This window comes from Grampus griseus (genome assembly GCF_964374135.1).
Source record: "Grampus griseus genome assembly, chromosome: 1".
NCBI lineage: Eukaryota > Metazoa > Chordata > Mammalia > Artiodactyla > Delphinidae > Grampus > Grampus griseus.
The window spans coordinates 107,431,458-107,455,308 of NC_139017.1; the positions used below are offsets into that span (position 1 = coordinate 107,431,458).

Consider the following 23,851-nt stretch of genomic DNA (forward strand, 5'->3'; position numbering starts at 1 on the left):
CCCCAGCAGTGCAAGCCAGGAGTCTTAACCACTGGACCACCAGGTAAGTCCCTCTAGCTGTATTTAAAAGAGTGGCATTACTTAGTGTCAAATCTGCATTCAGCATCTAGAATCACATGGAATCAGCACTAAAACAACACCAAAGCTCACGATATAGGCAGCCATTATCTTGCTCTAGTTCTATGATTCTTTGCCAAAAATAGTGCAATGTAAGATCAATCAACTATGCCAATAAAACCGTGGTAAAGGAGATAAGGAAAGCAGTGATGCAATACAAATGATTTATTTCAGTATCAATTTGGTATGTTATATTAGAAAACTATTTTTGTTTTCTCTTTACAAAAGAGAATGTTGTTGCTACTATGTCTATGTCATCAACTTAAACACCAGACTGTTTACAACCCATGTTGTGGTGAAATTTACATCTGTTCGTAGATTTAACTTAGTTGGCATAATGTGGGTGATGACTGTAGAAAACTGTCCAAGTTCCCTAGTACTGACACTTCCTTGATTTCTGAATACCGCGAGACGGTCAACTTTTCCCCTTAAAGTGTATTTGAAAAATGTCCCTGTGACTATAAGCACAACATGAATCTTCCCTTTCTCTCGCACTGCTCTACTGTCAGTGCTTCCCATTTCGAAAATGAGTGGGAACCCCCCTAACTCAGTGGCCCTGGCAAAGTCTGGACGCCAACTGGGGATCTCCATTTCTCCCGCGGACTGCCAAGTCCAGGGACCGGACGGGGTGAGAGAGGACTGCAGGGAACTGTGCTGGCAGCTCTCTGGATTGAGGGGCAAGGAAAGGAAACTTCCTTCTTGGACTCGGCGAGGAGAGTGAGAAAGACGAAATGAAAGGGTGGGGGTGGTTCAAGAACGGTCTCTGTTACGCCGCGGACTCGCAAGGCCTCCGCCAGCCCCGGGAGGGAGGTCACACGAGCACCGGCGTCGTGAGGTCAGAAAGGCGGGTGGTGCTGTGCCTCGGCCCGAAGCCAAAATCAAGGCGACCTCCAGAGGAGGGAGGAAGCTCCGGGCCCCGTCCCCACTCCGCCTCGCTTCCCCGGGAGCGGCGGCTGGGCAGGAGCGGGGAGGAAAACGGCCGCCGGGCCCAGAGGGGCACCAGGCCGCGCCCATCACCCGGGCCTCCGGCCACAGCAGGCCCGCCGGGCGGTCGGCGAAGCCCGGTGCGGAGGGCGCGGCCGCCTCGGGCGAACCGTCCCTGGCCCCTTCGGGAGTCGCCACTCCTTCTTCCCGCCGCGGTACCTGAACTGCACGACTGAGGAAGGTGCCCGCGTCGGCCGCCAGCTTCTTCACGTTGAAGTCCATGATGTTCATTCTGGGAGGAAGCCGGGCGGAGCTGCCGGCTGACCTAGCGGGGAGGCTGAGGCGCCGCGGCCGGGCTGGGGCGCCGGGCGAGTGGCGGGGTCAGACGTGGTAGGTGGAGGGAGGCGGCGCCAGTCCCGCCGCCGCAGCTGTCGTTTCCGTGAAGGGGGAGAGAGAGGGTGGGGCGAGGGCAGAGAACTAGCGCCTCGGAGCCGGCCGCGCGCCCAGGCGGCGGCGGCGGCGGCGGCCGAGACACAGGGCCTGTCCTACCGGGAGTGCTGCCACTAACGTCGGCAGGGGCCGCGGTGGGCTTGCAGAGGACTACCGGGCAACTCGGCCGTGAAAGTCCGGGTCCCGAACGGAGAAAAAGAGCGCGGGCCGCGGGGCGGAGCCTTTGTAGAGGTTATCGCGGGAACAGCGACCCCTTCAGGATCGCCGCGGGGCGCGCCGGGAGCTTGGCCAGTTCCGCCTCGGGGAGGGTCGTGTTCGTTGTCAGGTGCGCGCCGCTGGGCGGCTGAGGCGCTGCGGTTTGCAATTAAGCCCCTGAGAACCAAGAGCAGAGGCAACCCAAATCCCCCCTTTTTGTTTTAAGTGAAAATGTGGAAGTTGTAGCATAAAATTACAGTATCTGTGAAATTAGAACCAGCAGCTCCCTGTCATCTTGTAGCACCCGCGCCCCGCTGGTCCCTGAGGCCTGGATGGCACTTGGCGAACGTTTGCAGTATAGGGTCGAATTTAATGTCCCCACCGAGCCTGTTGTTCATTCATTCAGCATTATTGAGTATCTGCCGTGTACCAGGATTGAATCATGTGCTGGAGATACCACGCTGAACAAGACTGTCCCTGCCCTCAGGAAGCTCTCAGTTCGGTTACTTGACAACCTTCAGAGACACCCTCTTCCCCCTGCTCCAGTTTTGTTTCTATTTGCTGCCACAAGGATTTTGTGACTGCCTAACGTGCTGGATTACAAGATCAACACTAGGTGCATACTTGGTGCGAAATACGGTGCCCAGGACACCAGTGCCGGGTGGAGAACGTTTAAGATGGTGAGTGAGATAGAATAACCCTTAACTATTCAGCGAGGCGAATTTTAATAACTAATGAAAATATGATGTGAATTTTAATAACTAATGAGAATATGATGTGAAATCTGTTCAAAACCCGGTAATTCCAAATGGCTTCTAAAGCAGTCTTCAGGATACAGCCTATGCTTGAACTAATTTAAAACAGGTGCAAGAACGGAGGGAGAGACATTAGTATTTCAAGAGTAAAAAAAAGCTCTATGTATTTTTTGTCTCTGTGCCTTTGTGTTACCATAGGACTGGAAAAATGCAGGCCCGGCAGGCAATGAAATGAGCTCACATTCATGCTTCAGTGTTGTACTGAAACAGCGGTCACAGCAGTAGGAGCTATGTTAAAGGCACAAAGATTAGTTCCTAAGGGTATTATAAGGAACAGCAGATAACATAAATATTTGTGTTCTTTGTGGTGGTGACAAAAGAAGCAACCATTTCTTTCTAAGGTAACTACGAAAGAAAGAGTCGACTCCATCTTTCTTCTCGTTTTTCCAGAAATATGGAAAAGGAAATATGTAATCAGTAATTTGTTCTTTACTGTCCATTTTAGATTTTTATGTGGAAAACATTTTATCTCCAGATGTCTGTCTTCACAAGTATATTTGTCATAATCTATGTCTGTTTCTACGAAAGGAACACAACAGTGCCTTCACCATTAGAGGAAAAAACTCTGGATCCTCTTCCTCAAACTTGTAGATCTCCTGACTTGAAAAAAAATCTTCACTTGTTCCTGTTGAGCCCTCTATAGCTATAATACTGATTCTTTCGTTTCACTGACAAATTCATAAGACTAGTGTGTTGTCTCTATTTCCTTACCATCTTAGAATTTCCTGCCTAGTTCCATGCAGTTGATTTCCACTTCTGTAACTATACCTAAACAGCATTCCTGAGGTTGCCAGTTATCTTCCTGATAAATCAAACGGCCTTTTCTCAGACTTCCACAGTGACTCTACCCAGCTCCTTCCCACAACACACCTCTTTCCAGGGCCTTATTGTTTCCTGGTTTCCCTGCTACCTCCTGGACTTTCTCACTCTATTTTGCTGGGACTTCTGATGACTTTACTGTAAGTATTCCTTAAAGCTCAATGGTTAGTACTTATTTATTGTTGTTGTTTTCTTTGATTAGTTTCTTAATTGAAACTTCAGTTATACTACTTCATTCTTTCATTCATTCATTTAGTAAATATTTTTTGAACATCTGTGTGCCACATGGCATTGTTCTTATGACTAGGAATATAGCAGGCAACAAGACAGACAGCGCTTGCTCTCATGGGAGTTTATAACTAATCCCGTAAAACAGAAATTGAATAAGTAGTCATAAGTATGATAAAATGCCTAGGGGAGTTCAGAGTGCTCTTAAATGTTCACCTCCAGCCTGTACCTAGTAACCTGAATTTTAATTTGGAGGCTTGGTCTTTCTGTAAGTGTTCCAGATCACCTTTTAAGGCTTTCTTTTTCTGTCCGCCATACTAACTTCTTATTCCAATAGTTCAAGGTATTAGGAAAGCAGTCTTTTAAAGTTCATATAAAGTGCTGAATATCTGAAATTATCCCCGAAGTTTTTAGCTTAAAAAATAAACAAAAATTTTAGTAGTATATATTTTAATGGGTTTTTTTTGTAGTGGCTAACAAAGTGTTCATTACCTTATGTTTAGACCAATGACATCGAAAGTGGAGGTATGTATACTTCATGGGTGTGCAAGATGATGCACTGGGGCACATAAAGATATATTAGAAGTTTGGCTTGCGTTTACTTTTATCTAATAAATAGAAAAATTTGTTTCATTAATTTTTTAAAAATACGGATTGACACTGGTCTCCCCACCTTGTGTTTATCAGATAGACACACATCACAAACAAACAGTAAATGAAGTATCCTAAGGGAAGAGTTGGAATTCCACAACTTGGAAGAGTTGAAATTAGTACTTTACTTTGATTATGTGCTTCAGCATATGGTTACATAATACATTGTGACTGGTTCCATGTCTTTGTAGATTATATTATCTATCTAGCTTTAACTGAATAAAACTTCACAGTAATGGACAGGTAGCCTAAAGAGTTTTCCCCAAATAAATCATCATTAAAAGTGTTGATACAAGCATAAGCAAACAAGAAATGCCAGAATCAATACTTCTACTTGCTGCATTTATCAGGAAGATTGTTGAAATATGGATTAAAAGATGATAATACTTGGTTCCAGCTTTCAGGGAACTCAGAATCTATTAGGGGAAACAAACTTGTAAAGCAGTGTGTGAACAGTACCTGTAAAAGCTTGTTTAAGATTGGGCAAGGGTGAGAAAGTGTAGAGGAGGTGGGTATTAAGTTACCAGAATAGGGGAGGTGATAATTAGGACTTCTTGAGCTGACTTTTTTTTTAAAACATCTTTATTGGAGTATAATTACTTTACAATGGTGTGTTAGTTTCTGCTTTATAACAAAGTGAATCAGTTATACATATGTCCCATATCTCTTCCCTCTTGCGTCTCCCTCCCTCCCACCCTCCCTATCCCACCCCTCTAGGTGGTCACAAAGCACCGAGCTGATCTCCCTGTCTTGAGCTGGCTTTTGATGGAGTTCATCTGGCAGATTGAGGCATGAGGGTGGGGAGAGATGATCACATTTTCAACTTAGAAATATCAGGTTTTGGGCAGTGTGGATAATGGGTTGGAGAGGGGCAAAGACAGGTAGCAAGAGTGATTAGTTATCTATTGCCATACTCACCCTGTACTCTGCTATCTTTAAATCTTGGATTTGGAAACTTAGTTTTGACCAAAATTCCCCCTCCTTTGATCTCTGACTTCTTTACTCATTTGAGTGTGTTCTCATCATCATCAAGGCCTGCAATCCCATGCGTTGTTTTTATTTGTCCTATTTTTAACTTTCACCAGCACTCTCAGTTCCCTTTATCCTTCTGACCTATCAATCTACCTTCCTGGTTGAATGTTTTCTCTGTGCGTACTCTCAAACTGCCAAGCATCATTAGGGAGAGTTGTACAAACTTGTAGATGGATGCTTGTACCAATGCATGATTGCTAACTTCCACTGAACCTTTACAACTACCTAAAATGCTTCTGCTTCTTCCTAATTAACTCTTTTTCACACACTCTGCAGAGCCTACTGCAAAATTTTGCCTCTCTCCTAAGATACCTGCCTTATTCTCATATACTCTTATTTTTAGCCTTTGATACTTTTTCTCTGCAGAGAAACTATGAATCATCAAGCTATATGGAGGGAGCTCCTTCAATAAAATTCTCTTATTTCTACCTCTTATCCTTCTCCACACTCCTCCCCCAAATACTGCCAAATATTTCAAAGGAAGTGTCCTAGGTGTTCTCTTCTGATTTGAGCTACTGCTTTCTTAATCTTGGCTGCATATTGCATATTGGCATCACCTGGAGAGTTTAAGCATCCACTGATGCCTAGATCACAACCCCAGGACCGGGCATTGGGGTGCTCAGAAGCTCCCACAGGTGATTCTAATGTGTGGCCAAGGTTGAGAATGTAAGTATCATCCTCTGAGAACTTGGTCTGCCAGTCTCTACCCTCTGCCTACAGATACATTACATTTCTCATCTTCTGGGCAGCAACCATTTCTTGTTCATTTTTATATTTTTATGGTCTACGTTCCTGGCAACATAGTGGATTCTCAAATACTCTTGTTAAGTGAATAAAGTAATCAAATAAAGCTGCATACAGTTCTTTTGTGACTCCTCCTCCCCAACCTAAATTTCCAACTACAGATTCAGTATTTCCAGTGCTGAGCCTGTTGTAGTTTACTCTTTCTGAAAGTTACTTTTCTTTTTGGGTTTCCTATAACTTTAAGTTGAATTATATGCACCAAGTCACCTAAGCTAGAAATCTGATCCCCTTTGATTATTTCCTCTTATTTCCCATGTCTCATTGATCGAGTCCTGGCAGTTTTTTTCCTCTGAACAGTTTCTTGTCTTTATCCTCTTTTTTAAAAAATTGAGGTATAATTGACATTTAACATTATATTAGTTTTAAGTGTACGATGTAAAGATTTGCTGTTTGTATACATGTGAAATGATCACCACGATTAGTCTAGTTAACATTAGTCACCTTACGTAGTTAAAAAAATTTTTTTTCTTGTGATGAGAACTTCTAAGATCTACTCTCTTAGCAACTTTCAAATATTGAATACAGCATTAGTAACTATAGTCACCAGACTGTATATTACATCCCCAGGATGTGTTTATTTTATCACTGAAGGTTTATATATTTTGACTCCCGTCACCTATTTCTTCTTGTCTCTTTCCCCCTCTGGCAACCACCAATCAGTTCTTTGTATCTATGAGCTAGTTTCTTTTGTTTTTATTTCTGTTTAGATTCCACATATAAGTGAGATCATATACTATTTGTCTTTGTCTGACTTACTTCACTTAGCATAATACCCTCAAGATCCATCCATGTTGTTGGAAATGGCAAGATTTCATTCTTTTTATGGCTACATAATAGTCCATTGTGTATATATACCACATTTTCTTTATCCTTTCGTCCATTGATGGACACTTAGGTTGTTTCTATATCTTGGCTATGGTAAATAATGCTGTAATGAACATGGGGGTGCAGATATCTTTTTGAGTTAGTGTTTTTGTTTTCTTCGGATAAATGCTGAGAGGTGGAATTGCTAGGTCATATGGTAATTCTATTTTTATTTTTTTGAGGAATTTCCTTACTGCTTTCCATAGTGACTGCACCAATTTACATTCCTACTAACAGTGCATGTCCCTTTTTTCCACATCCTCACCAATACCTGCTATTTGTTGTCTTTTTGATAATAGCCATTCTGACATGTGTGAGGTAATATTTCACTGTGATTTTGATTTGAATTTCCCTGATGATTAGTGATGTTGAGCATCTTTTCATGTACCTGATGGCCATCTTTATGTCTTCTTTGGAAAAATGTCTATTCAGATCTTCAGCCCATTTAAAAAAATTGGATTTTCTTTTTTTTTTGCTGTTGAGTAGTATGAATTCTTTATATATTTCAGATATTAACCCCTCATCAGATATATTACTTGAAAGTATTTTCTCCCACTCAGTAGGTTGCCTTTTCACGTTGTTGGTGTGGTGGTTTCCTTTGCTGTGCAAATGATTTTTAGTTTTATGTAGTTCCACTTGTTTATTTTTGCTTTTGTTGCTTTTGCTTTTGGTGTCAGATTTAAAAAAAAATCTCTGGGTATATGCCCAGTAGTGGGATTGCTGGGTCGTATGGTAGTTCTATTTTTAGTTTTTTATGGAGCCTCCATACTGTTCTCCATAGTGGCTATATCAGTTTACATTCCCACCAACAGTGCAAGAGGCTTCCCTTTTCTCCACACCCCCTCCAGCATTTATTGTTTGTAGATTTTTTGATGATTCAAAGAGTCATGTGCCACAATGTTCATTGAAGCTCTATTTACAATAGCCAGGACATGGAAGCAACCTAAGTGTCCATTGACAGATGAATGGATAAAGAAGATGTGGCACATATATACAATGGAATATTACTCAGCCATAAAAAGAAATTAAATTGAGTTATCTGTAGTGAGGTGGATGGACCTAGAGACTGTCATAGAATGAAGTAAGTCAGAAAGAGAAAAACAAATACTGTATGCTACACATATATATGGAATCTAAAAAAAAGAAGATTCTGGAGAACCTAGGGGCAAGACAGGAGTAAAGACACAGATGTAGAGAATGGACTTGAGGACACGGGGAGGGGAAAGGGTAAGCCGGGATGAAGTGAGAGAGTGGCATGGACATATATACACTACCAAATGTAAAATAGATAGCTAGTGGGAAGCAGCCGCATAGCACAGGGAGATCAGCTCAGTGCTTTGTGTCCACCTAGAGGGGTGGGATAGGAAGGGTGGGAGGGAGACACAAGAGGGAGGAGATATGGGGATATATGTATATGTACAGCTGATTATAAAGCAGAAACTAGCACACCATTGTAAAGCAATTATACTCCAATAAAGATGTTAAAAATAACATTTAAAAAATTAAAAAATTAAAAAAAATTAAAAAATCTCCAAGACTTACCTCAAAGAACTTACCACCTATGTGTTCTTGTTGGAGTTTTATGATTTCAGGCCTTATGTTCAAGTCTTTAATAGATTTTGAGTAAATTTTTGTATGTAGTATAAGATAATGGTCCAATTTCATTCTTTTGCATGTGACTGTCCAATTTTCCCATTACCATTTATCGAAAGAGACCATCTTTTCTCCATTGTATATTCTTGCTTCCTTTGTCATAAATTGACCATATAAATGTAGATTTATTTCTAAGTGGTCTGTTCTGTTTTATTGATCTATGTGTCTGTTTTTATGCCAATACTACACTTAAAAAATTATTTTAGCCCTATAATAATATAGTTTCAAATCAGGGAGCATGATGCCTCTAGCTTTGTTCTTCTTTCTCAAGATTGCTTTGGTGTTCAGGGTCTTTTATGGTTCCATACAAATTTTAGGATTGTTTGTTTTATTTATGTGAAAAATGTCATTGGAGTTTTGATAGGGATTGTGTTGAATCTGTAGATTGCTTTGGGTAGAATGGACATTTTAATGATATTCATTCTTCCAATTCATGAGCATGACATATCTTTCCATTTATTTGTTCCTTCAATTTTTTCCACTAATGTTTTGTATAATGTTAAATATACAGGTCTTTCACATCCTTGATTAAATTTGTTCCTAGGAATTTTATTATTTTCAATGCTTTCTTCATTTCTCTTTCTGATAGTTCATTATTACTGCATATAAACAAAACAGATTTTTGTATATTGATTTTGTATCATGCAACTTTACTGACTTTATTAGTTCTAACAATTTGTTTTGGTGGAGTCTTTAGGGTTTTCCGTATCATGGGATCTGCAAATAGTGATAGTTTCCTTCTTCCTTTCTAACTTGGATGCCTTTTATTTCTCTCTTCTTGCCAAATTTCTCTGGCTAGGACTTCTAATACTATGTTGAATAAAGTGGAAAGAGTTGGCATCCTTGTCTTGTTCCTGATCTTAAGGGAAATGCTTTTAGCTTTTCATCTTTGAGTATGATGTTAGCTGTGGGCTTCTCATATATGGCCTTTGTTGTGTTGAGGTTTTTTTAAATCAGAAATGGGTGTTGGATATTGTCAGATGCTTTCTCTGCATCTATTGAGATGATCATATGATTTTTATCCTTCGTTTTGTTAATGTGGTATATCACGTTGATTGATTTGTGGATATTGAACCATCCTTGCATCCCTGAATAAATCCCACTTGGTCATGGTATATGATCTTTTTAATATATTGTTGAACTCAGTTTGCTAAGATTATATTGAGGATTTTTGCATCTATGTTCACTAGGTATATTGGCTTCTAATTTTCTTTTCTTGTGGTATCCTTGTTGCGAGGTTTTTGATTACTGATTCAATCTCCTTCTAGTAATTAGTTCAGATTTTCTGTTTCTTCCTGATTCAGTATTGGTAGGTTGCATGTTTCTAGGAATGTGTCCATTTCTTCTAGGTTGTCAAATTTGTTGGCTTATAATTGTTCATAGTGCTCTTTTATGATCCTGTGTATTTCTGTGATATCAATTTTAATAGCTCTTCTTTCATTTCTGATTTTTTTATTGAGTCCTCTCTTTTGCTTGGTGAGTCTAGCTAAAGGTTTGTGAATTTTATCTTTTCAAAGAACCAACTCTTAGGTTCATTGATCTTTTCTATTGTCTTTTTAATCTCTATTTTATTTATTTCTGCTCTAATGTTTGTATTTCTTTCTTTTTACTAACTTTGTGCTTCATTTGTTCTTCTTTTTCTGGTTCCTTTAAGTGTAAAGACGGAGTGTTTATTTGAGATTTTTCTTGTTCTTGAGATAGGCCTGTATCACTATGAACTTACTTCTTAGAACTGCTTTTGCTGCATCCCATAGATTTTGGAATGCTATATTTCTATTTTCATTTGTCTCAAGGTATTTTTAATTTTCCCTTTGATTTCTTTGTTGACCCATTTGTTGTTCAGTAGCATGTTGTTTAATCTCCACATATTTGTGATTTTCTAGTTTTCTTCTTGTAATTAATTTCTAGTATATTATTGTGGTTGGAAAAGATGCTTGATATGATTTCAATCTTAAGGTTAAGATTTGTTTTGTGCTCTAACGTATGATCTATCATGGAGAATCTTCCATGTGCACTTGAGAAGAATGTGTATTGTTTCAGGGTAGAATGTTCTGTATGTCTATTATGTACATCTGATCTAACATGTTATTTAAGGCTGATGTTTTTTAATTTTCAGTCTGGATGATCTATCCATTCATGTAAATGGGGTATTAAAGTCCCCTACCATTGTACTGAAGTCTATTTCTCTCTTTAGGTCTATTAATATTTGTTTTATATATTTAGGTGCTCCTACGTTGGGTGCATAAATGTTGACAAATGTTGTATCTTCTTTTTGGATTGACTTCTTTATCATTATGTAATGCTCTTTGTCTCTTATTATAGTCTTTGTTTTAAAGTCTATTTTGTCTAATATAAGTATGCTACTCTTTCTTTGGTTTTAATTTTCATAGAATATCTTTTTTCATCTTTTCATTTTCAGGCTGTGTGTGTCCTGACATCTGAAGTGAGTCTCTTGTAGGCAGCATGTATGGGTCTTGTTTTTTTTTTAACCCATTTATCCACTCTATGTCTTTTGACTGGAGAATTAAGTAATTTACATTTAAAGAAATTATTGAAAGGTATGTACTTATTGCCATTTTGTTAATTGTTTTCTGGTTGTTTTGTACTTCCTCTCTGTTCCTTTCTTCTTTGCACTCTTCTTTTGTGGTTTGATGAGTTTTTAGTGGTTTACTTATATTTCTTTCTCTATCTCTTTTGTGTATCTACTATATGATTGTGCTTTGTGGTTATCGTGAGGCTTACATATAACAACTTATAAGTCTTTCTTAAGTCAGTAACTTAAATTTGATTGCATCTAAAGTTCTCCATTTTTACTCTACTATTTCCCCATTTTATGTTTTTTTTAATTTTAAACATTTTATTATGAAAATTTCAATCACACACATACTTAGTGAGAACAGTATAATAAATTCCCATATTCCATCACCCAGTGTCAATAATTATCATTTTAACAATCTTTCAACTTTTTTCAAAAATAAGAACTACTTGAGTCATATCTTACAGATATCCTATTCAGTTCCTTGCCTAGTCATTTCTATTCATTATAGACTTTAAGACACCTCATTGTTAATTTCAATAGATTTTCTTATCTCTTACTTCCCTGAGAAGATAGGCTATTCAGTTTGAGATCTGCCATTTTCCCTTCTCTACACTTCAAAATATCTCAGAATTCTGTTCTTCTTTTTTCTCTATAATTTTAAAAATTTTATTTATTTCTTTATGCAGCAGGTTCTTATTAGTCATCAATTTTATACACATCAGTATATATATGTCAATCCCAATCACCCAATTCATCACACCACCCCCCTCACCGCCCCGCTGCCTTCCCCCCTTGGTGTCCTTATGTTTGTTCTCTACATTTGTGTCTCAATTTCTGCCCTGCAGACCGGTTCATCTGTACCATTTTTCTAGGTTCCACATACATGTGTTAATATGCGATATGTGTTTTTATCTTTCTGACTTACTTCGCTCTGTATGACAGTCTCTAGATCCATCCATGTCTGAAAAAATGACCCAGTTTTGTTCCTTCTTATGGCTGAGTAATATTCCATTGTATATATGTACCACATCTTCATTATCCATTCATCTGTTGATGGGCATTCAGGTTGCTTCCATGACCTGGCTATTGTAAATAGTGCTGCAATGAACATTGGGGTGCATGTGTCTTTTTGAATTATGATTTTCTCGGGGTATATGCCCAGTAGTGGGATTGCTGGATAATATGGTAATTCTATTTTTAGTTTTTTAAGGAACCTCCATACTGTTCTCCATAGTGGCTGTATCAATTTACAGTCCCACCAACACTGCAAGAGTGTTCCCTTTTTTCCACACCCTCTCCAGCATTTGTTATTTGTAGATATTCTGGTGATGCCCATACTAACTGCTGTGAGGTGATACCTCATAGTTTTGATTTGCATTTCTCTAATAATTAGTGATGTTGAGCAACTTTTCATGTGCTTCTTGGCCATCTGTATGTTTTCTTTGGAGAAATGTCTATTTAGGTCTTCTGCCCATTTTTGGATTGGGTTGTTTGTTTCTTTAATATTGAGCTGCCTGAGCTGTTTATATACTTTGGAGATTAATCCTTTGTCCATGGATTCATTTGCAAATATTTTCTCCTATTCTGAGTGTAGTCTTTTCATCTTGTTTATGGTTTCCTTTGTTGTGCAAAAGTTTTGAAGTTTCATTAGGTCCCATTTGTTTATTTTTGTTTTTATTTCCATTACTCTAGGAAGTGGATCAAAAAAGATCTTGCTGTGATATATGTCAAAGAGTGTTCTGCCTATGTTTTCCTCTAAGAGTTTTATAGTGTCTGGTCTTACATTTAGATCTCTATTTCATTTTGAGTTTATTTATGTGTATGGTGTTAGGGAGTGTTCTAATTTCATTCTTCTACATGTAGCTGTCCAGTTTTCCCAGCACCACTTACTGAAGAGACTGTCTTTTCTCCATTGTATATCCTTGCATCCTTTGTCATAGATTAGTTGACCGTAGGTGCGTGGGTTTATCTCTGGGCTTTCTATCCTGTTCCATTGATGTATATTTCTGTTTTTGTGCCAGTACCTTATTGTCTTAATTACTGTAGCTTTGTGGTATAGTCTGAAGTCAGGGAGTCTGATTCCTCCAGCTCTGCTGTTTTCCCTCAAGACTGCTTTGGCTATTCAAGGTCTTTTTTGTCTCCATACAAATTTTAAGATTTGTTGTTCTACCTCTGTAAAAAATGCCATTGGTAATTTGATAGGGATTGCATTGAATCTGTAGATTGCTTTGGGTAGTATAGTCATTTCCACAATATTGATTCTTCCAATCCCTGGTATGTCTCTCCATCTGTTGGTATCATCTTTCATTTCTTTCATCAGTGTCTTATAGTTTTCTGCATACAGGCCTATTGTCTCCCTAGGTAGGTTTATTCCTAGGTATTTTATTCTTTTTGTTGCAACTGTAAATGGGAGTGTTTCCTTAATTTCTCTTTCAGATTTTTCATCATTAGTGTATAGGAATGCAAGAGATTTCTGTGTGTTAATTTTATATCCTGCAACTTTACCAAATTCGTTGATTAGCTCTAGAAGTTTTCTGGTGGCATCTTTAGGATTCTTTATGTATAGTATCCTGTCATCTGCAAACAGTGACAGCTTTACTTCTTCTTTTCCAATTTGTATTCCTTTTATTTCTTTCTCTTCTCTGATTGCCATGTCTAGGACTTCCAAAACTATGTTGAATAATAGTGGTGAGAGTGGGCATCCTTGTCTTGTTCCTGATCTTAGAGGAAATGCTTTCAGTTTTTCACCACTGAGAATGATGTTTGCTGTGGGTTTGTCATATAAGGCCTTTATTATGTTGAGGTAGGTTCCCTCTATCTCCACTTTCTAGAGAGTTTTTATCATAAATCGGTGTTGAATTTTGTCAAAAGCTTTTTCTGCATCTGTTGAGATGATCATATGGTTTTTATTCTTCAATTTGTTAATATGGTGTATCACATTGATTGATTTGCATATTTTGAAGAATCCTTGCATAGCTGGGATAAATCCCATTTGATCATGGTGTATGATCCTTTTAATGTGTTGCTGGATTCTGTTTGCTAGTATTTTGTTGAGGATTTTTGAATCTATATTCATCAGTGATATTGGTCTGTAATTTTCTTTTTTTGTAGTATCTTTGTGTGGTTTTGGTATCAGGGGATGGTGGCCTCATAGAATGAGTTTGGGAGTGTTCCTTCCTCTGCAATTTTTGGGAAGACTTTGAGAAACATGGGTGTTAGCTCTTCTCTAAATATTTGATAGAATTCACTTGTGAAGCCATCTAGTCCTGGACTTTTGTGTGTTGGAAGAGTTTTAATCATAGTTTCAACTTCATTACTTGTGATTACTCTATTCATATTTTCTGTTTCTTCCTGGTTCAGTCTTGGAAGGTTATACGTTTCTAAGAATTTTTCCATTTCTTCCAGGTTGTCCATTTAATTGGCATAGAGTTGCTGGTAGTAGTCTCTTAGGAGGCTTTGTATTTCTGTGGTGTCTGTTGTAATTTCTTTTTCTTTTCTAATTTTATTGATTTGAGTCCTCTCCCTCTTTTTCTTGATGAGTCTGGCTAATGGTTTATCAATTTTGTTTATCTTCTCAAAGAGCCAGCTTTTAGTTTTATTGATCTTTGGTATTGTTTTCTTTGTTTCTATTTCATTTATTTCTGCTCTGATTTTTATGATTCTTTTCTTCTAATAACTTTGCGTTTTGTTTGTGCTTCCTCCTCTAGTTCCTTTAGGTGTAACGTTAGATTGTTTATTTGAGATTTTTCTTGTTTCTTGAGGTAGGCTTGTATAGCTATAAACTTCCCTCTTAGAACTGCTTTTGCTGCATCCCGTAGGTTTTGGATCATCGTGTTTTCATTGTCATTTGTCTCTAGGTATTTTTTGATTTCCTCTTTGAATTCTTCAGTGATCTCTTGGTTATTTAGTAACGTATTGTTTAGCCTCCATGTGTTTGTGTATTGTATGTTTTTTTCCCTGTAATTTATTTGTAATCTCATAGGGTTGTGGTCAGAAAAGATGCTTGATATGATTTCAAGTTTCTTAAATTTATTGAGGCTTGATTTGTGGCCCAAGATGTGGTCTGTCCGGGAGAATGTTCCATGTACACTTGAGAAGAAAGTATAAAATGCTGTTTTTGGATGGAATGTCCTATAAATATCAATTAAATCTATCTGGTCTATTGTGTCATTTAAACCTTCTGTTTCCTTATTTATTTTCACTTTGGATGATCTGTCCATTGGTGTAAGTGAGGTGTTAAAGTCCCCCACTATTTTTGTGTTACTGTCGATTTCCTCCTTTATAGATGTTAGCAGTTGCCTTATGTATTGAGGTGCTCCTATGTTGGGTGCATATATATTTATAATTGTTATATCTTCTTTTTGGATTGATCCCTTGATCATTACGTCGTGTCCTTTCTTGTCTCTTGTAACAATATTTATTTTAAAGTCTATTTTATCTGATATGAGTATTGCTACTTCAGCTTTCTTTTGATTTCCATTTGCATGGAGTATCTTTTTCCATCCCCTGACTTTCAGTCTGTATGTGTCCCTAGGTCTAAAGTGGGGTCTCTTGTAGACAGCATATATAAGGGTCTTGTTTTTGTATCCAGTCAGCAAGCCTGTGTCCTTTGGGTGGAGCATTTAATCCATTCACGTTTAAGGTAATTATCGATATGTATGTTCCTATTACCATTTTCTTAATTGTTTTGTGTTTGCTTGTGTAGGCCCTTTTCTTCTCTTGTGTTTCCCACTTAGAGAAATTCCTTTGCATTTGTTCTAGAGCTGGTTCAGTGGTGCTGAATTCTCTTAGCTTTTGCTTCTCTGTAAAACTTTTTATTTCTCCATCGAATTTGAATGGGATCCTTGCTGGGTAGATTAATCTTGGTTGTAGGTTGTTCCCTTTCATCACTTTAAGTATATCATGCCACTCCCTTCTGGCATGTACAGTTTCTACTGAGAAATCAGCTGTTAACCTTATGGGAGTTCCCTTGTATGTTATTTTTCGTTTTTCCCTTGCTGCTTTCAATAATTTTTCTTTGTCTTTAATTTTTGCTAATTTGATTACTATGAGTTTCGGCATGTTTCTTCTTGGGTTTAATCCTATATAGGACTCTCTGCACTTCCTGGAGTTGGGTGGCTATTTCCTTTCCCCTGTTAAGGAAGTTTTCGAGTATAATCTCTGGAAATATTTTCTCAGGTGCTTTCTCTGTCTCTTCTCCTTCTGGGACCCCTATAATGCGAATGTTGTTATGTTTCATGTTGTCCCAGAGGTCTCTTAGGCTGTCTTCATTTCTTTTCATTCTTTTTTCTTTATTCTGTTCTGTAGCAGTGAATTCCACCCTTCTGTCTTCCAGGTCACTTATCCATTCTTCTGCCTCAGTTATTCTGCTATTGATTCCTTCTAGTATAGTTTTCATTTCAGTTATTGTATTGTTCATCTCTGTTTGTTTGTTCTTTAATTCTTCTAGGTCTTTGTTAAACATTTCTTGCATCTTCTCGATCTTTGCCTCCATTCTTTTTCCAAGGTCCTGGATCATCTTCACTGTCATTATACTGAATTCTTTTTCTGGAAGGTTTCCTATCTCCACTTCATTTAGTTGTTTTTCTGGGGTTTTATCTTGTTCCTTCATCTGGTACATAGCCCTCTGCCTTTTCATCTTGTCTGACTTTCTGTGTATGTGGTTTTTGTTCCACAGGCTGCCGGATTGTAGTTCTTCTTGCTTCTGCTGTCTGCCCTCTGGTGGATCTAAGGGGCTTGTGCAAGTTTCATGATGGGAGGGGCTGGTGGTGGGTAGAGCTGGCTGTTGCTCTAGTGGGCAGAGCTTAGTAAAACTTTAATCAGCTTGACTGCTGATGGGTGGGACTGGGTTCCCTCCTTGTTGGTTGTTTGGCCTGAGGCAACCCAACACTGCAGCCTACCGAGGCTCTTTGGTGGGGCTAATGATGGACTCTGGGAGGGCTCGCGCCAAGGAGTACTTCCCAGAACTTCTGCTGCCAATGTCCTTGTCCTCACGGTGAGCCTCAGCCGCCCCCCACCTCTGCAGGAGACCCTCCAACACTAGCAAGTAGGTCTGATTCAGTCTCCCCTGGGGTCATTGCTCCTTCCCCTGGGTCCTGATGCGCACACTACTTTGTGTGTGCCCTCCAAGGGTGGAGTCTCTGTTTCCCCGAGTTCTGTCAGAGTCCTGCAATCAAATCCCCCTAGCCTTCAAAGTCTGATTCTCTAGGAATTCCTCCTCCTGTTGCCGGACCCCGAGGTTCGGAAGCCTGACGTGGGGCTCAGAACCTTCACTCCAGTGGGTAGACTTCTGTGGTATAAGTGTTCTCCAGTTTGTGAGTCATGCATCCAGCAGTTATGGGATTTGACTTTACTGTGATTGTGCCCCTCCTACCATCTCATTGTGGCTTCTCCTTTGTCTTTGGATGTGGGGAATCTTTTTTGGTGAGTTCTAGTGTCTTCCTTTCGATGACTGGTCAGCAGTTAGTTGTGATTCTGGTGTTCTCACAAGAAGGTGTGAGAGAACATCCTTCCCCATTTTATGTTTTGGATGTCAAATTTCCATCTTTTTATTTTGTGTCTCCCTTAACTAATTATTTTAGTTATAGTTATTTTTCTTTTACTACTTTTGTCTTTTAATCTTCATACTAGCTTTACAAATAATTAATCCACTACTTTACTGTGTATTTACCTTTCTATTGAGATTTATTCTCTCATGTTTTCATGTTACTAATTAGTACCCTTTCTTTTCAGCTTAAAAAGGTCCCTTTAACATTTCATGTGAATTGCATTTAGTGATGATAGACTTTTTTAGCTTTCCCTTGTCTGATAAACTCTTTCTCTCTCCTTATCAATTATCATTCTGAATGATAATTTAGCTGGGTAGAGTATTCTTTTTTTTTTTTTCGGTAGGAGGGCCTCTCACTGTTGTGGCCTCTCCCGTTGTGGAGCACAGGCTCTGGACGGGCAAGTTCAGCGGCCATGGCTCACGGGCCCAGCCGCTCCGCGGCATGTGGGATCTGCCCACACCGGGTCATGAACCTGTGTCCCCTGCATCAGCAGGCAGACTCTCAACCACTGTGCAACCAGGGAAGCCCTGAGTAGAGTATTCTTGGTTGTTAGTTTTTCCTTTCAGCACTTTGAATGTATTATGCCACCCCGTTTGGCCTGCATAGTTTATACTGAAAAGTTTAATACTGCTCATAGTCTTATGGGGGTTGCCTTGTGGGTAAAAAGTTATTTTTGTACTGCTGTTTTTAAGATTCTCTCCTTGTCTTTAACTTTTAACATTTTAATTATAATGCCCCTTTGTGTGGGTCTCTTTGGGTTCATCTTATTTGGAACTCTCTGGGTTTCCTAGGGCTGGATATCTGGTTCCTTCCCCAGGTTATGGAAGTTTTCAGTCATTATTTCTTCCAATAATTTTTTCTGCCCTTTTCTCTCTTCTTCTTCTTTTGGAACCCCTATGTGAGTGTTTATCTGCTTGATGTTGTCCCATAAGTTTCTTAAGCTATCTTCACCTTTATTCATTCTTTTTTCTTTCTTTTTATATTTTAACATTTTTATTGGAGTATAATTGCTTTACAATGTTGTGTAAGTTTCTGCTGTATAACAAAGTAAATAAGTTACATGTATACATATATCCCCATATTCCCTCCCTCCTGTGCTTCACTCCCACCCTCCCTATCCCACCCCTCTAGGTGGTCACAAAGCACCAAGCTGATCTCCCTGTCCTATGCAGCTGCTTCCTACTAGCTATCTATTTTACATTTGATAGTGTATATATGTCAATGCCACTCTCTCACTTCATCCCAGCTTACCCTTCCGCCCCCTATGTCCTCAACTCCATTCTCTATTTCTGCATCTTTATTCCTGTCCTACCCCTAAGTTCATCAGAACCTTTTTTTTTTAGATTCCATATATATGTGTTAGCATATGGTATTTGTTTTTCTCTTTCTGATTTACTTCACTGTGTATGACAGATTGTAGGTCCATCCACTTCACTATAAATAACTCAATTTCGTTTCTTTTTATTGCCAAGTAATATTCCATTGTATATATGTGCCACATCTTTATGCATTCATCTGTTGATGGACACTTAGGTTGCTTCCATGACCTGGCTATTGTAAATAGAGCTGCAGTGAACATTGTGGTGTATGACTCTTTTTGAATTATGGTTTTCTCAGGGTATATGCCCAGTAGTGGGATTGCTGGGTTGTATGGTAGTTAAATTTTTAGTTTTTTAAGGAAGCTCCATACTGTTTTCCATAGTGGCAGTATCAATTTGCATTCCCAGCAACAGTGCAAGAGGGTTCCTTTTTCTCCACACCCTCTCCAGCACTTATTGTTTGTAGATTTTTTGATGATGGCCATTCTGACCAGTGTGAGGTGATATCTCATTGTAGTTTTGATTTGCATTTCTCTAATGATTAGTGATGTTGAGCATCCTTTCACGTGTTTGTTGGCAATCTGTATATCTTCTTTGGAGAAATGTCTGTTTAGGTCTTCTGCCCATTTTTGGATGGGCAATATAGTCACTTTGCTTTTTTGATACTGTGCTGTATAAGCTGCTTTTATTTTTTGGAGATTAATCCTTTGTCAGTTGCTTCATTTGCAAATATTTTCTCCCATTCTGTGGGTTGTCTTTTCGTCATTTTTATGGTTTCCTTTGCTGTGCAAACGCTTTTAAGTTTCATTAGGTCCCATTTGTTTGTTTTTGTTTTTATTTCCATTACTCTAGGAGGTGGATCAAAAAAGATCTTGCTGTGATTTATGTCGAACAGTGTTCTGCCTATGTTTTCCTCTAAGAGTTTTATAGTGTCTGGCCTTACATTTAGGTCTTTAATCCATTTTGAGCTTATTTTTGTGTATGGTGTTAAGGAGTGTTCTAATTTCATTCTTTTACATGTAGCTGTCCAGTTGTCCCAACACCACTTATTAAAGAGGCTGTCTTTTCTCCATTGTACATTCTTGCCTCCTTTATCAAAGATAAGGTGACCATATATGCGTGGGTTTACCTCTGGGCTTTCTATCCTGTTCCATTGATATATTTCTGTTTTTGTGCCAGTACCATACTGTCTTGATTACTGTAGCTTTGTAGTATAGTCTGAAGTCTGGGAGCCTGATTCCTCCAGGTCCGTTTTTCTTTCTCAAGATTGCTTTGGCTATTCAGGGTATTTTGTGTTTCCATACAAATTGTGAAATTTTTTGTTCTAGTTCTGTGAAAAATGCCAGGGCAGTTTGATAGCGATTGCTTTGAACTGTAGATTGCTTTGGGTAATATAGTCACTTTCACAATGTTGCTTCTTCTAGTCCAGGAACATGGTATATCTCTCCATCTGTTTGTCTCGTCTTTAATTTCTTTTATCAGTGTCTTATAGTTTTCTGCATACAGGCCTTTTGTCTCCTTAGTTAGGTTTACTGCTAGGTATTTTTTTTTTTTTTGCGGTACGCTGGCCTCTCACTGTTGTGGCCTCTCCCATTGCGGAGCACAGGCTCCGGACGGGCAGGATCAGCGGTCATGGCCCAGCTGCTCTGTGGCATGTGGGATCCTCCCAGACTGGGACAGGAACCCGTGTCCCCTGCATCGGCAGGTGGACTCTCAACCACTGCGCCACCAGGGAAGCCCTCTCCTAGGTATTTTATTCTTCTTGTTGCAATGGTAAATGGGAGTGTTTCCTTAATTTCTCTTACTGATTTTTCATTGTTAGTGTATAGGAATGCAAGAGATTTCTGTACATTAATTTTGTATCCTGCTACTTTACCAGATTCATTGATTAGCTCTTGTAGTTTTCTGGTAGCATCTTTTGGATTCTCTATGTATACTATCATGTCATCTGCAGAGTGACAGTTTAATTTCTTCTTTTCAGATGTGGATTCCGTTTGTTTCTTTTTCTTCTCTGATTGCTGTGGCTAAAACTTCCAAAACTATGTTGAATAATAGTGGTGAGAGTGGGAAACCTTGTCTTGTTCCTTATCTTAGAGGAAATGGTTTCAGTTTTTCACCATTGAGAATAGTGTTGTCTGAGGTTTGTCACATTTGGGCTTTATTATGTCTCCACTTTCTGGAGAGTTTTTATCATAAATGGGTGTCGAATTTTGTCACAAGCTTTTTCTGCATCTATTGATATAATCATATGGTTTTTATTCTTCAATTTTTTAATATGGTGTATCACATTGATTGATTTTCATATATTGAAGAATCCCTTGCATTCCTGGGATAAACCCCACTTGATCATGGTATATGATCCTTTTAATGTGCTGTTGGATTCTGTTTGGTAGTATTTTGTTGAGGATTTTTGTATTTATGTTCATCAGTGATATTGGCCTGTAGTTTTCTGTTTTTGTGACATCTTTGTCTTGCTTTGGTATCATGGTGATGGTACTCTTGTAGAATGAGTTTGGGAGTGTTCCTCCCTCTGCTATATTTTGGAAGAGTTTGAGAGGATAGGTGTTAGCTCTTTACTAAATGTTTAATAGAATTCACCTGTAAAGCCATCTGGTCCTGGGCTTTTGTTTGTTGGAAGATTTTTAATCACAGTTTCAATTTCAGTGCTTGTGATTGCTCTGTTCATATTTTCTGTTTCTTCCTGTTTCAGTCTTGGAAGCTTATACGTTTCTAAGAATTTGTCCATTTCTTCTAGGTTGTCCATTTTATTGGCGTATAGTTGCTTGTAGTAATCTCTCATGATCCTTCGTATTTCTGCAGTGTCAGTTTTACTTCTCCTTTTTCATTTTTAATTCTGTTTTTTGAGTCTTCTTTTTTTTCTTGATGAGTCTGACTAATGGTTTATGAATTTTGTTTATCTTCTCAAAGAATCAGCTTTTAGTTTTATTGGTCTTTGGTATTTTTCTCTTCATTTCTTTTTCCTTTGTTTCTGATCTGATCTTTATGATTTCTTTCCTTCTGTTAACTTTGGGGTTTTTTTTAATTTTTCTTTCTCTAATTGCTTTAGGTGTAAGGTTAAGTTGTTTATTTGAAATGTTTCTTGTTTCTTGATGTAGGAGTGTATTGCTATAAACTTCCTTCTTAGAACTCTTTTTGCTGCATCCCACAGGTTTTGGGTCGTCGTGTTTTCATTGTCATTTGTTTCTAGGAATTTTTTCATTTCCTCTTTGATTTCCACAGTGATCTCTTTGTTATTTAGTAACATATTGTTTAACCTCTGTGTTTGTGTATTTTACGTTTTTTTCCCTGTAATTCATTTCTAATCTCATAGCATTGTGGTCAGAAGAGATGCTTGATATGATTTCAATTTTCTTAAATTTACTGAGGCTTGATTTGTGACCCACAATATGATCTATCTTGGAGAATGTTCCTTTCACACTTGAGAAGAAAGTATAAAATGCTGTTTTCGGATGGAATGTCCTATAAATATCAATTAAATGTATCTGGTCTATTGTGTGATTTAAAGCTTCTGTTTCCTTATTTATTTCCACTTTGGATGATCTGTCCATTGGTGTAAGTGAGGTGTTAAAGTCCACCACTATTATTGTGTTACTGTCGATTTCTTCTTTTATAGCTGTTAGCAGTTGCCTTATGTATTGAGGTGCTCCTATGTTGGGTGCATATATATTTATAATTGTTATATCTTCTTCTTGGATTGATCCCTTTATCATTATGTCATGTCCTTTCTTGTTTCTTGTAACATTCTTTATTTTAAAGTCTATTTTATCTGATACGAGTATTGCTACTCCAGCTTTCCTTTGATTTCCATTTGCAAGGAATATCTTTTTCCATCCCCTCACTTTCAGTCTGTATCTGTCCCTAGGTCTGAAGTGGGTCTCTTGTAGACAGCATGTATATGGGTCTTGTTTTTGTATCCATTCAACCAGTCTGTGCCTTTTGTTTGGAGCATTTAATCCATTTACTTTCAGGTAGTTATCCATATGTATATTCCTATGACCATTTTCTTAATCGTTTTGGGTTTTTTATGGTAGGTCTTTTCCTTCTCTTGTGTTTCCTGCCTAGAGAAGTTCCTTTCCTTTAGCATTTGCTGTAAAGCTGGTTTGGTGGTGCTGAACTCTCTTAGCTTTTGCTTGTCTGTAAAGGTTTTAATTTCTCTGTCAAATCTGAATGAGATCCTTGCTGGGTAGAGTAATCTTAGTTGTAGGATTTTCCCTTTCATCACTTTAAATATGTCCTGCCACTCCCTTCTGGCTTGCAGAGTTTTTGCTGAAAGATCAGCTGTTAACCTTATGGGGATTCCTTTGTATGTTATTTGTTTTTTTTCCCCTTGGTACTTTTATATTTTTTCTTTGTGTTTAATTTTTGGTAGTTTGATTAATATGTGTTTTGGCATGTTCCTCCTTGGGTTTATCCTGTATGGGACTGTCTGCACTTCTTTGACTTGACTGACTATTTCCTTTCCCATATTAGGGAAGTTTTCAAGTATAATGTCTTCAAATATTTTCTCAGTCCCTTTCTTTTTCTCTTCTTCTTCTGGGACCCCTATAATTCGAATGTTGGTGTGTTTAATGTTGTCCCAGAAGTCTCTGAGACTTTCCTCAATTCTTTTTATTCTTTTTTCTTTATTCTGCTCTGCAGAAGTTATTTCCACTATTCTATCTTCCAGGTCACTTATCTGTTCTTCTGCCTCAGTTATTCTGCTATTGATTCCCTCTAGAGTATTTTTAATTTCATTTATTGTGTTGTTCATCGTTGTTTGTTTCATCTTTAGTTCTTCTAGGTCCTTGTTAAACTTTCTTGAATTTTCTCCATTCTGTTTCTGAGATTTTACATCATCTTTACTATCATTACTCTGAATTTTTTTTCAGGTAG

At 38.3% G+C, this 23,851-nt stretch overlaps 1 protein-coding gene and 1 long non-coding RNA gene across 4 annotated transcripts in view; one reads left to right on the forward strand and one right to left on the reverse strand.

Annotated features, from left to right (window-relative positions):
* SH3GLB1 (SH3 domain containing GRB2 like, endophilin B1) overlaps positions 1-1,654 on the reverse strand; it is a 38,842-nt gene extending 37,188 nt beyond the window's left edge. Inside the window, exon 1 of one of the 3 annotated variants that reach the window (XM_082674687.1) lies at positions 1,261-1,654. In XM_082674687.1, the coding sequence (XP_082530813.1) occupies positions 1,261-1,332 (72 nt within the window). In that variant the 5' untranslated portion in view covers positions 1,333-1,654. The remainder of the gene's footprint in view (positions 1-1,260) is intronic. The other 2 variants (XM_082674686.1, XM_082674688.1) reach the window with 2 other exon arrangements.
* Positions 1,655-2,251: 597 nt separating this feature from the next.
* The window catches only part of LOC309834157, a 43,369-nt gene continuing 21,769 nt past the window's right edge, over positions 2,252-23,851 (forward strand). Inside the window, exon 1 of the long non-coding RNA XR_014297841.1 lies at positions 2,252-2,366. This is a non-coding gene — a long non-coding RNA (uncharacterized lncRNA). The remainder of the gene's footprint in view (positions 2,367-23,851) is intronic.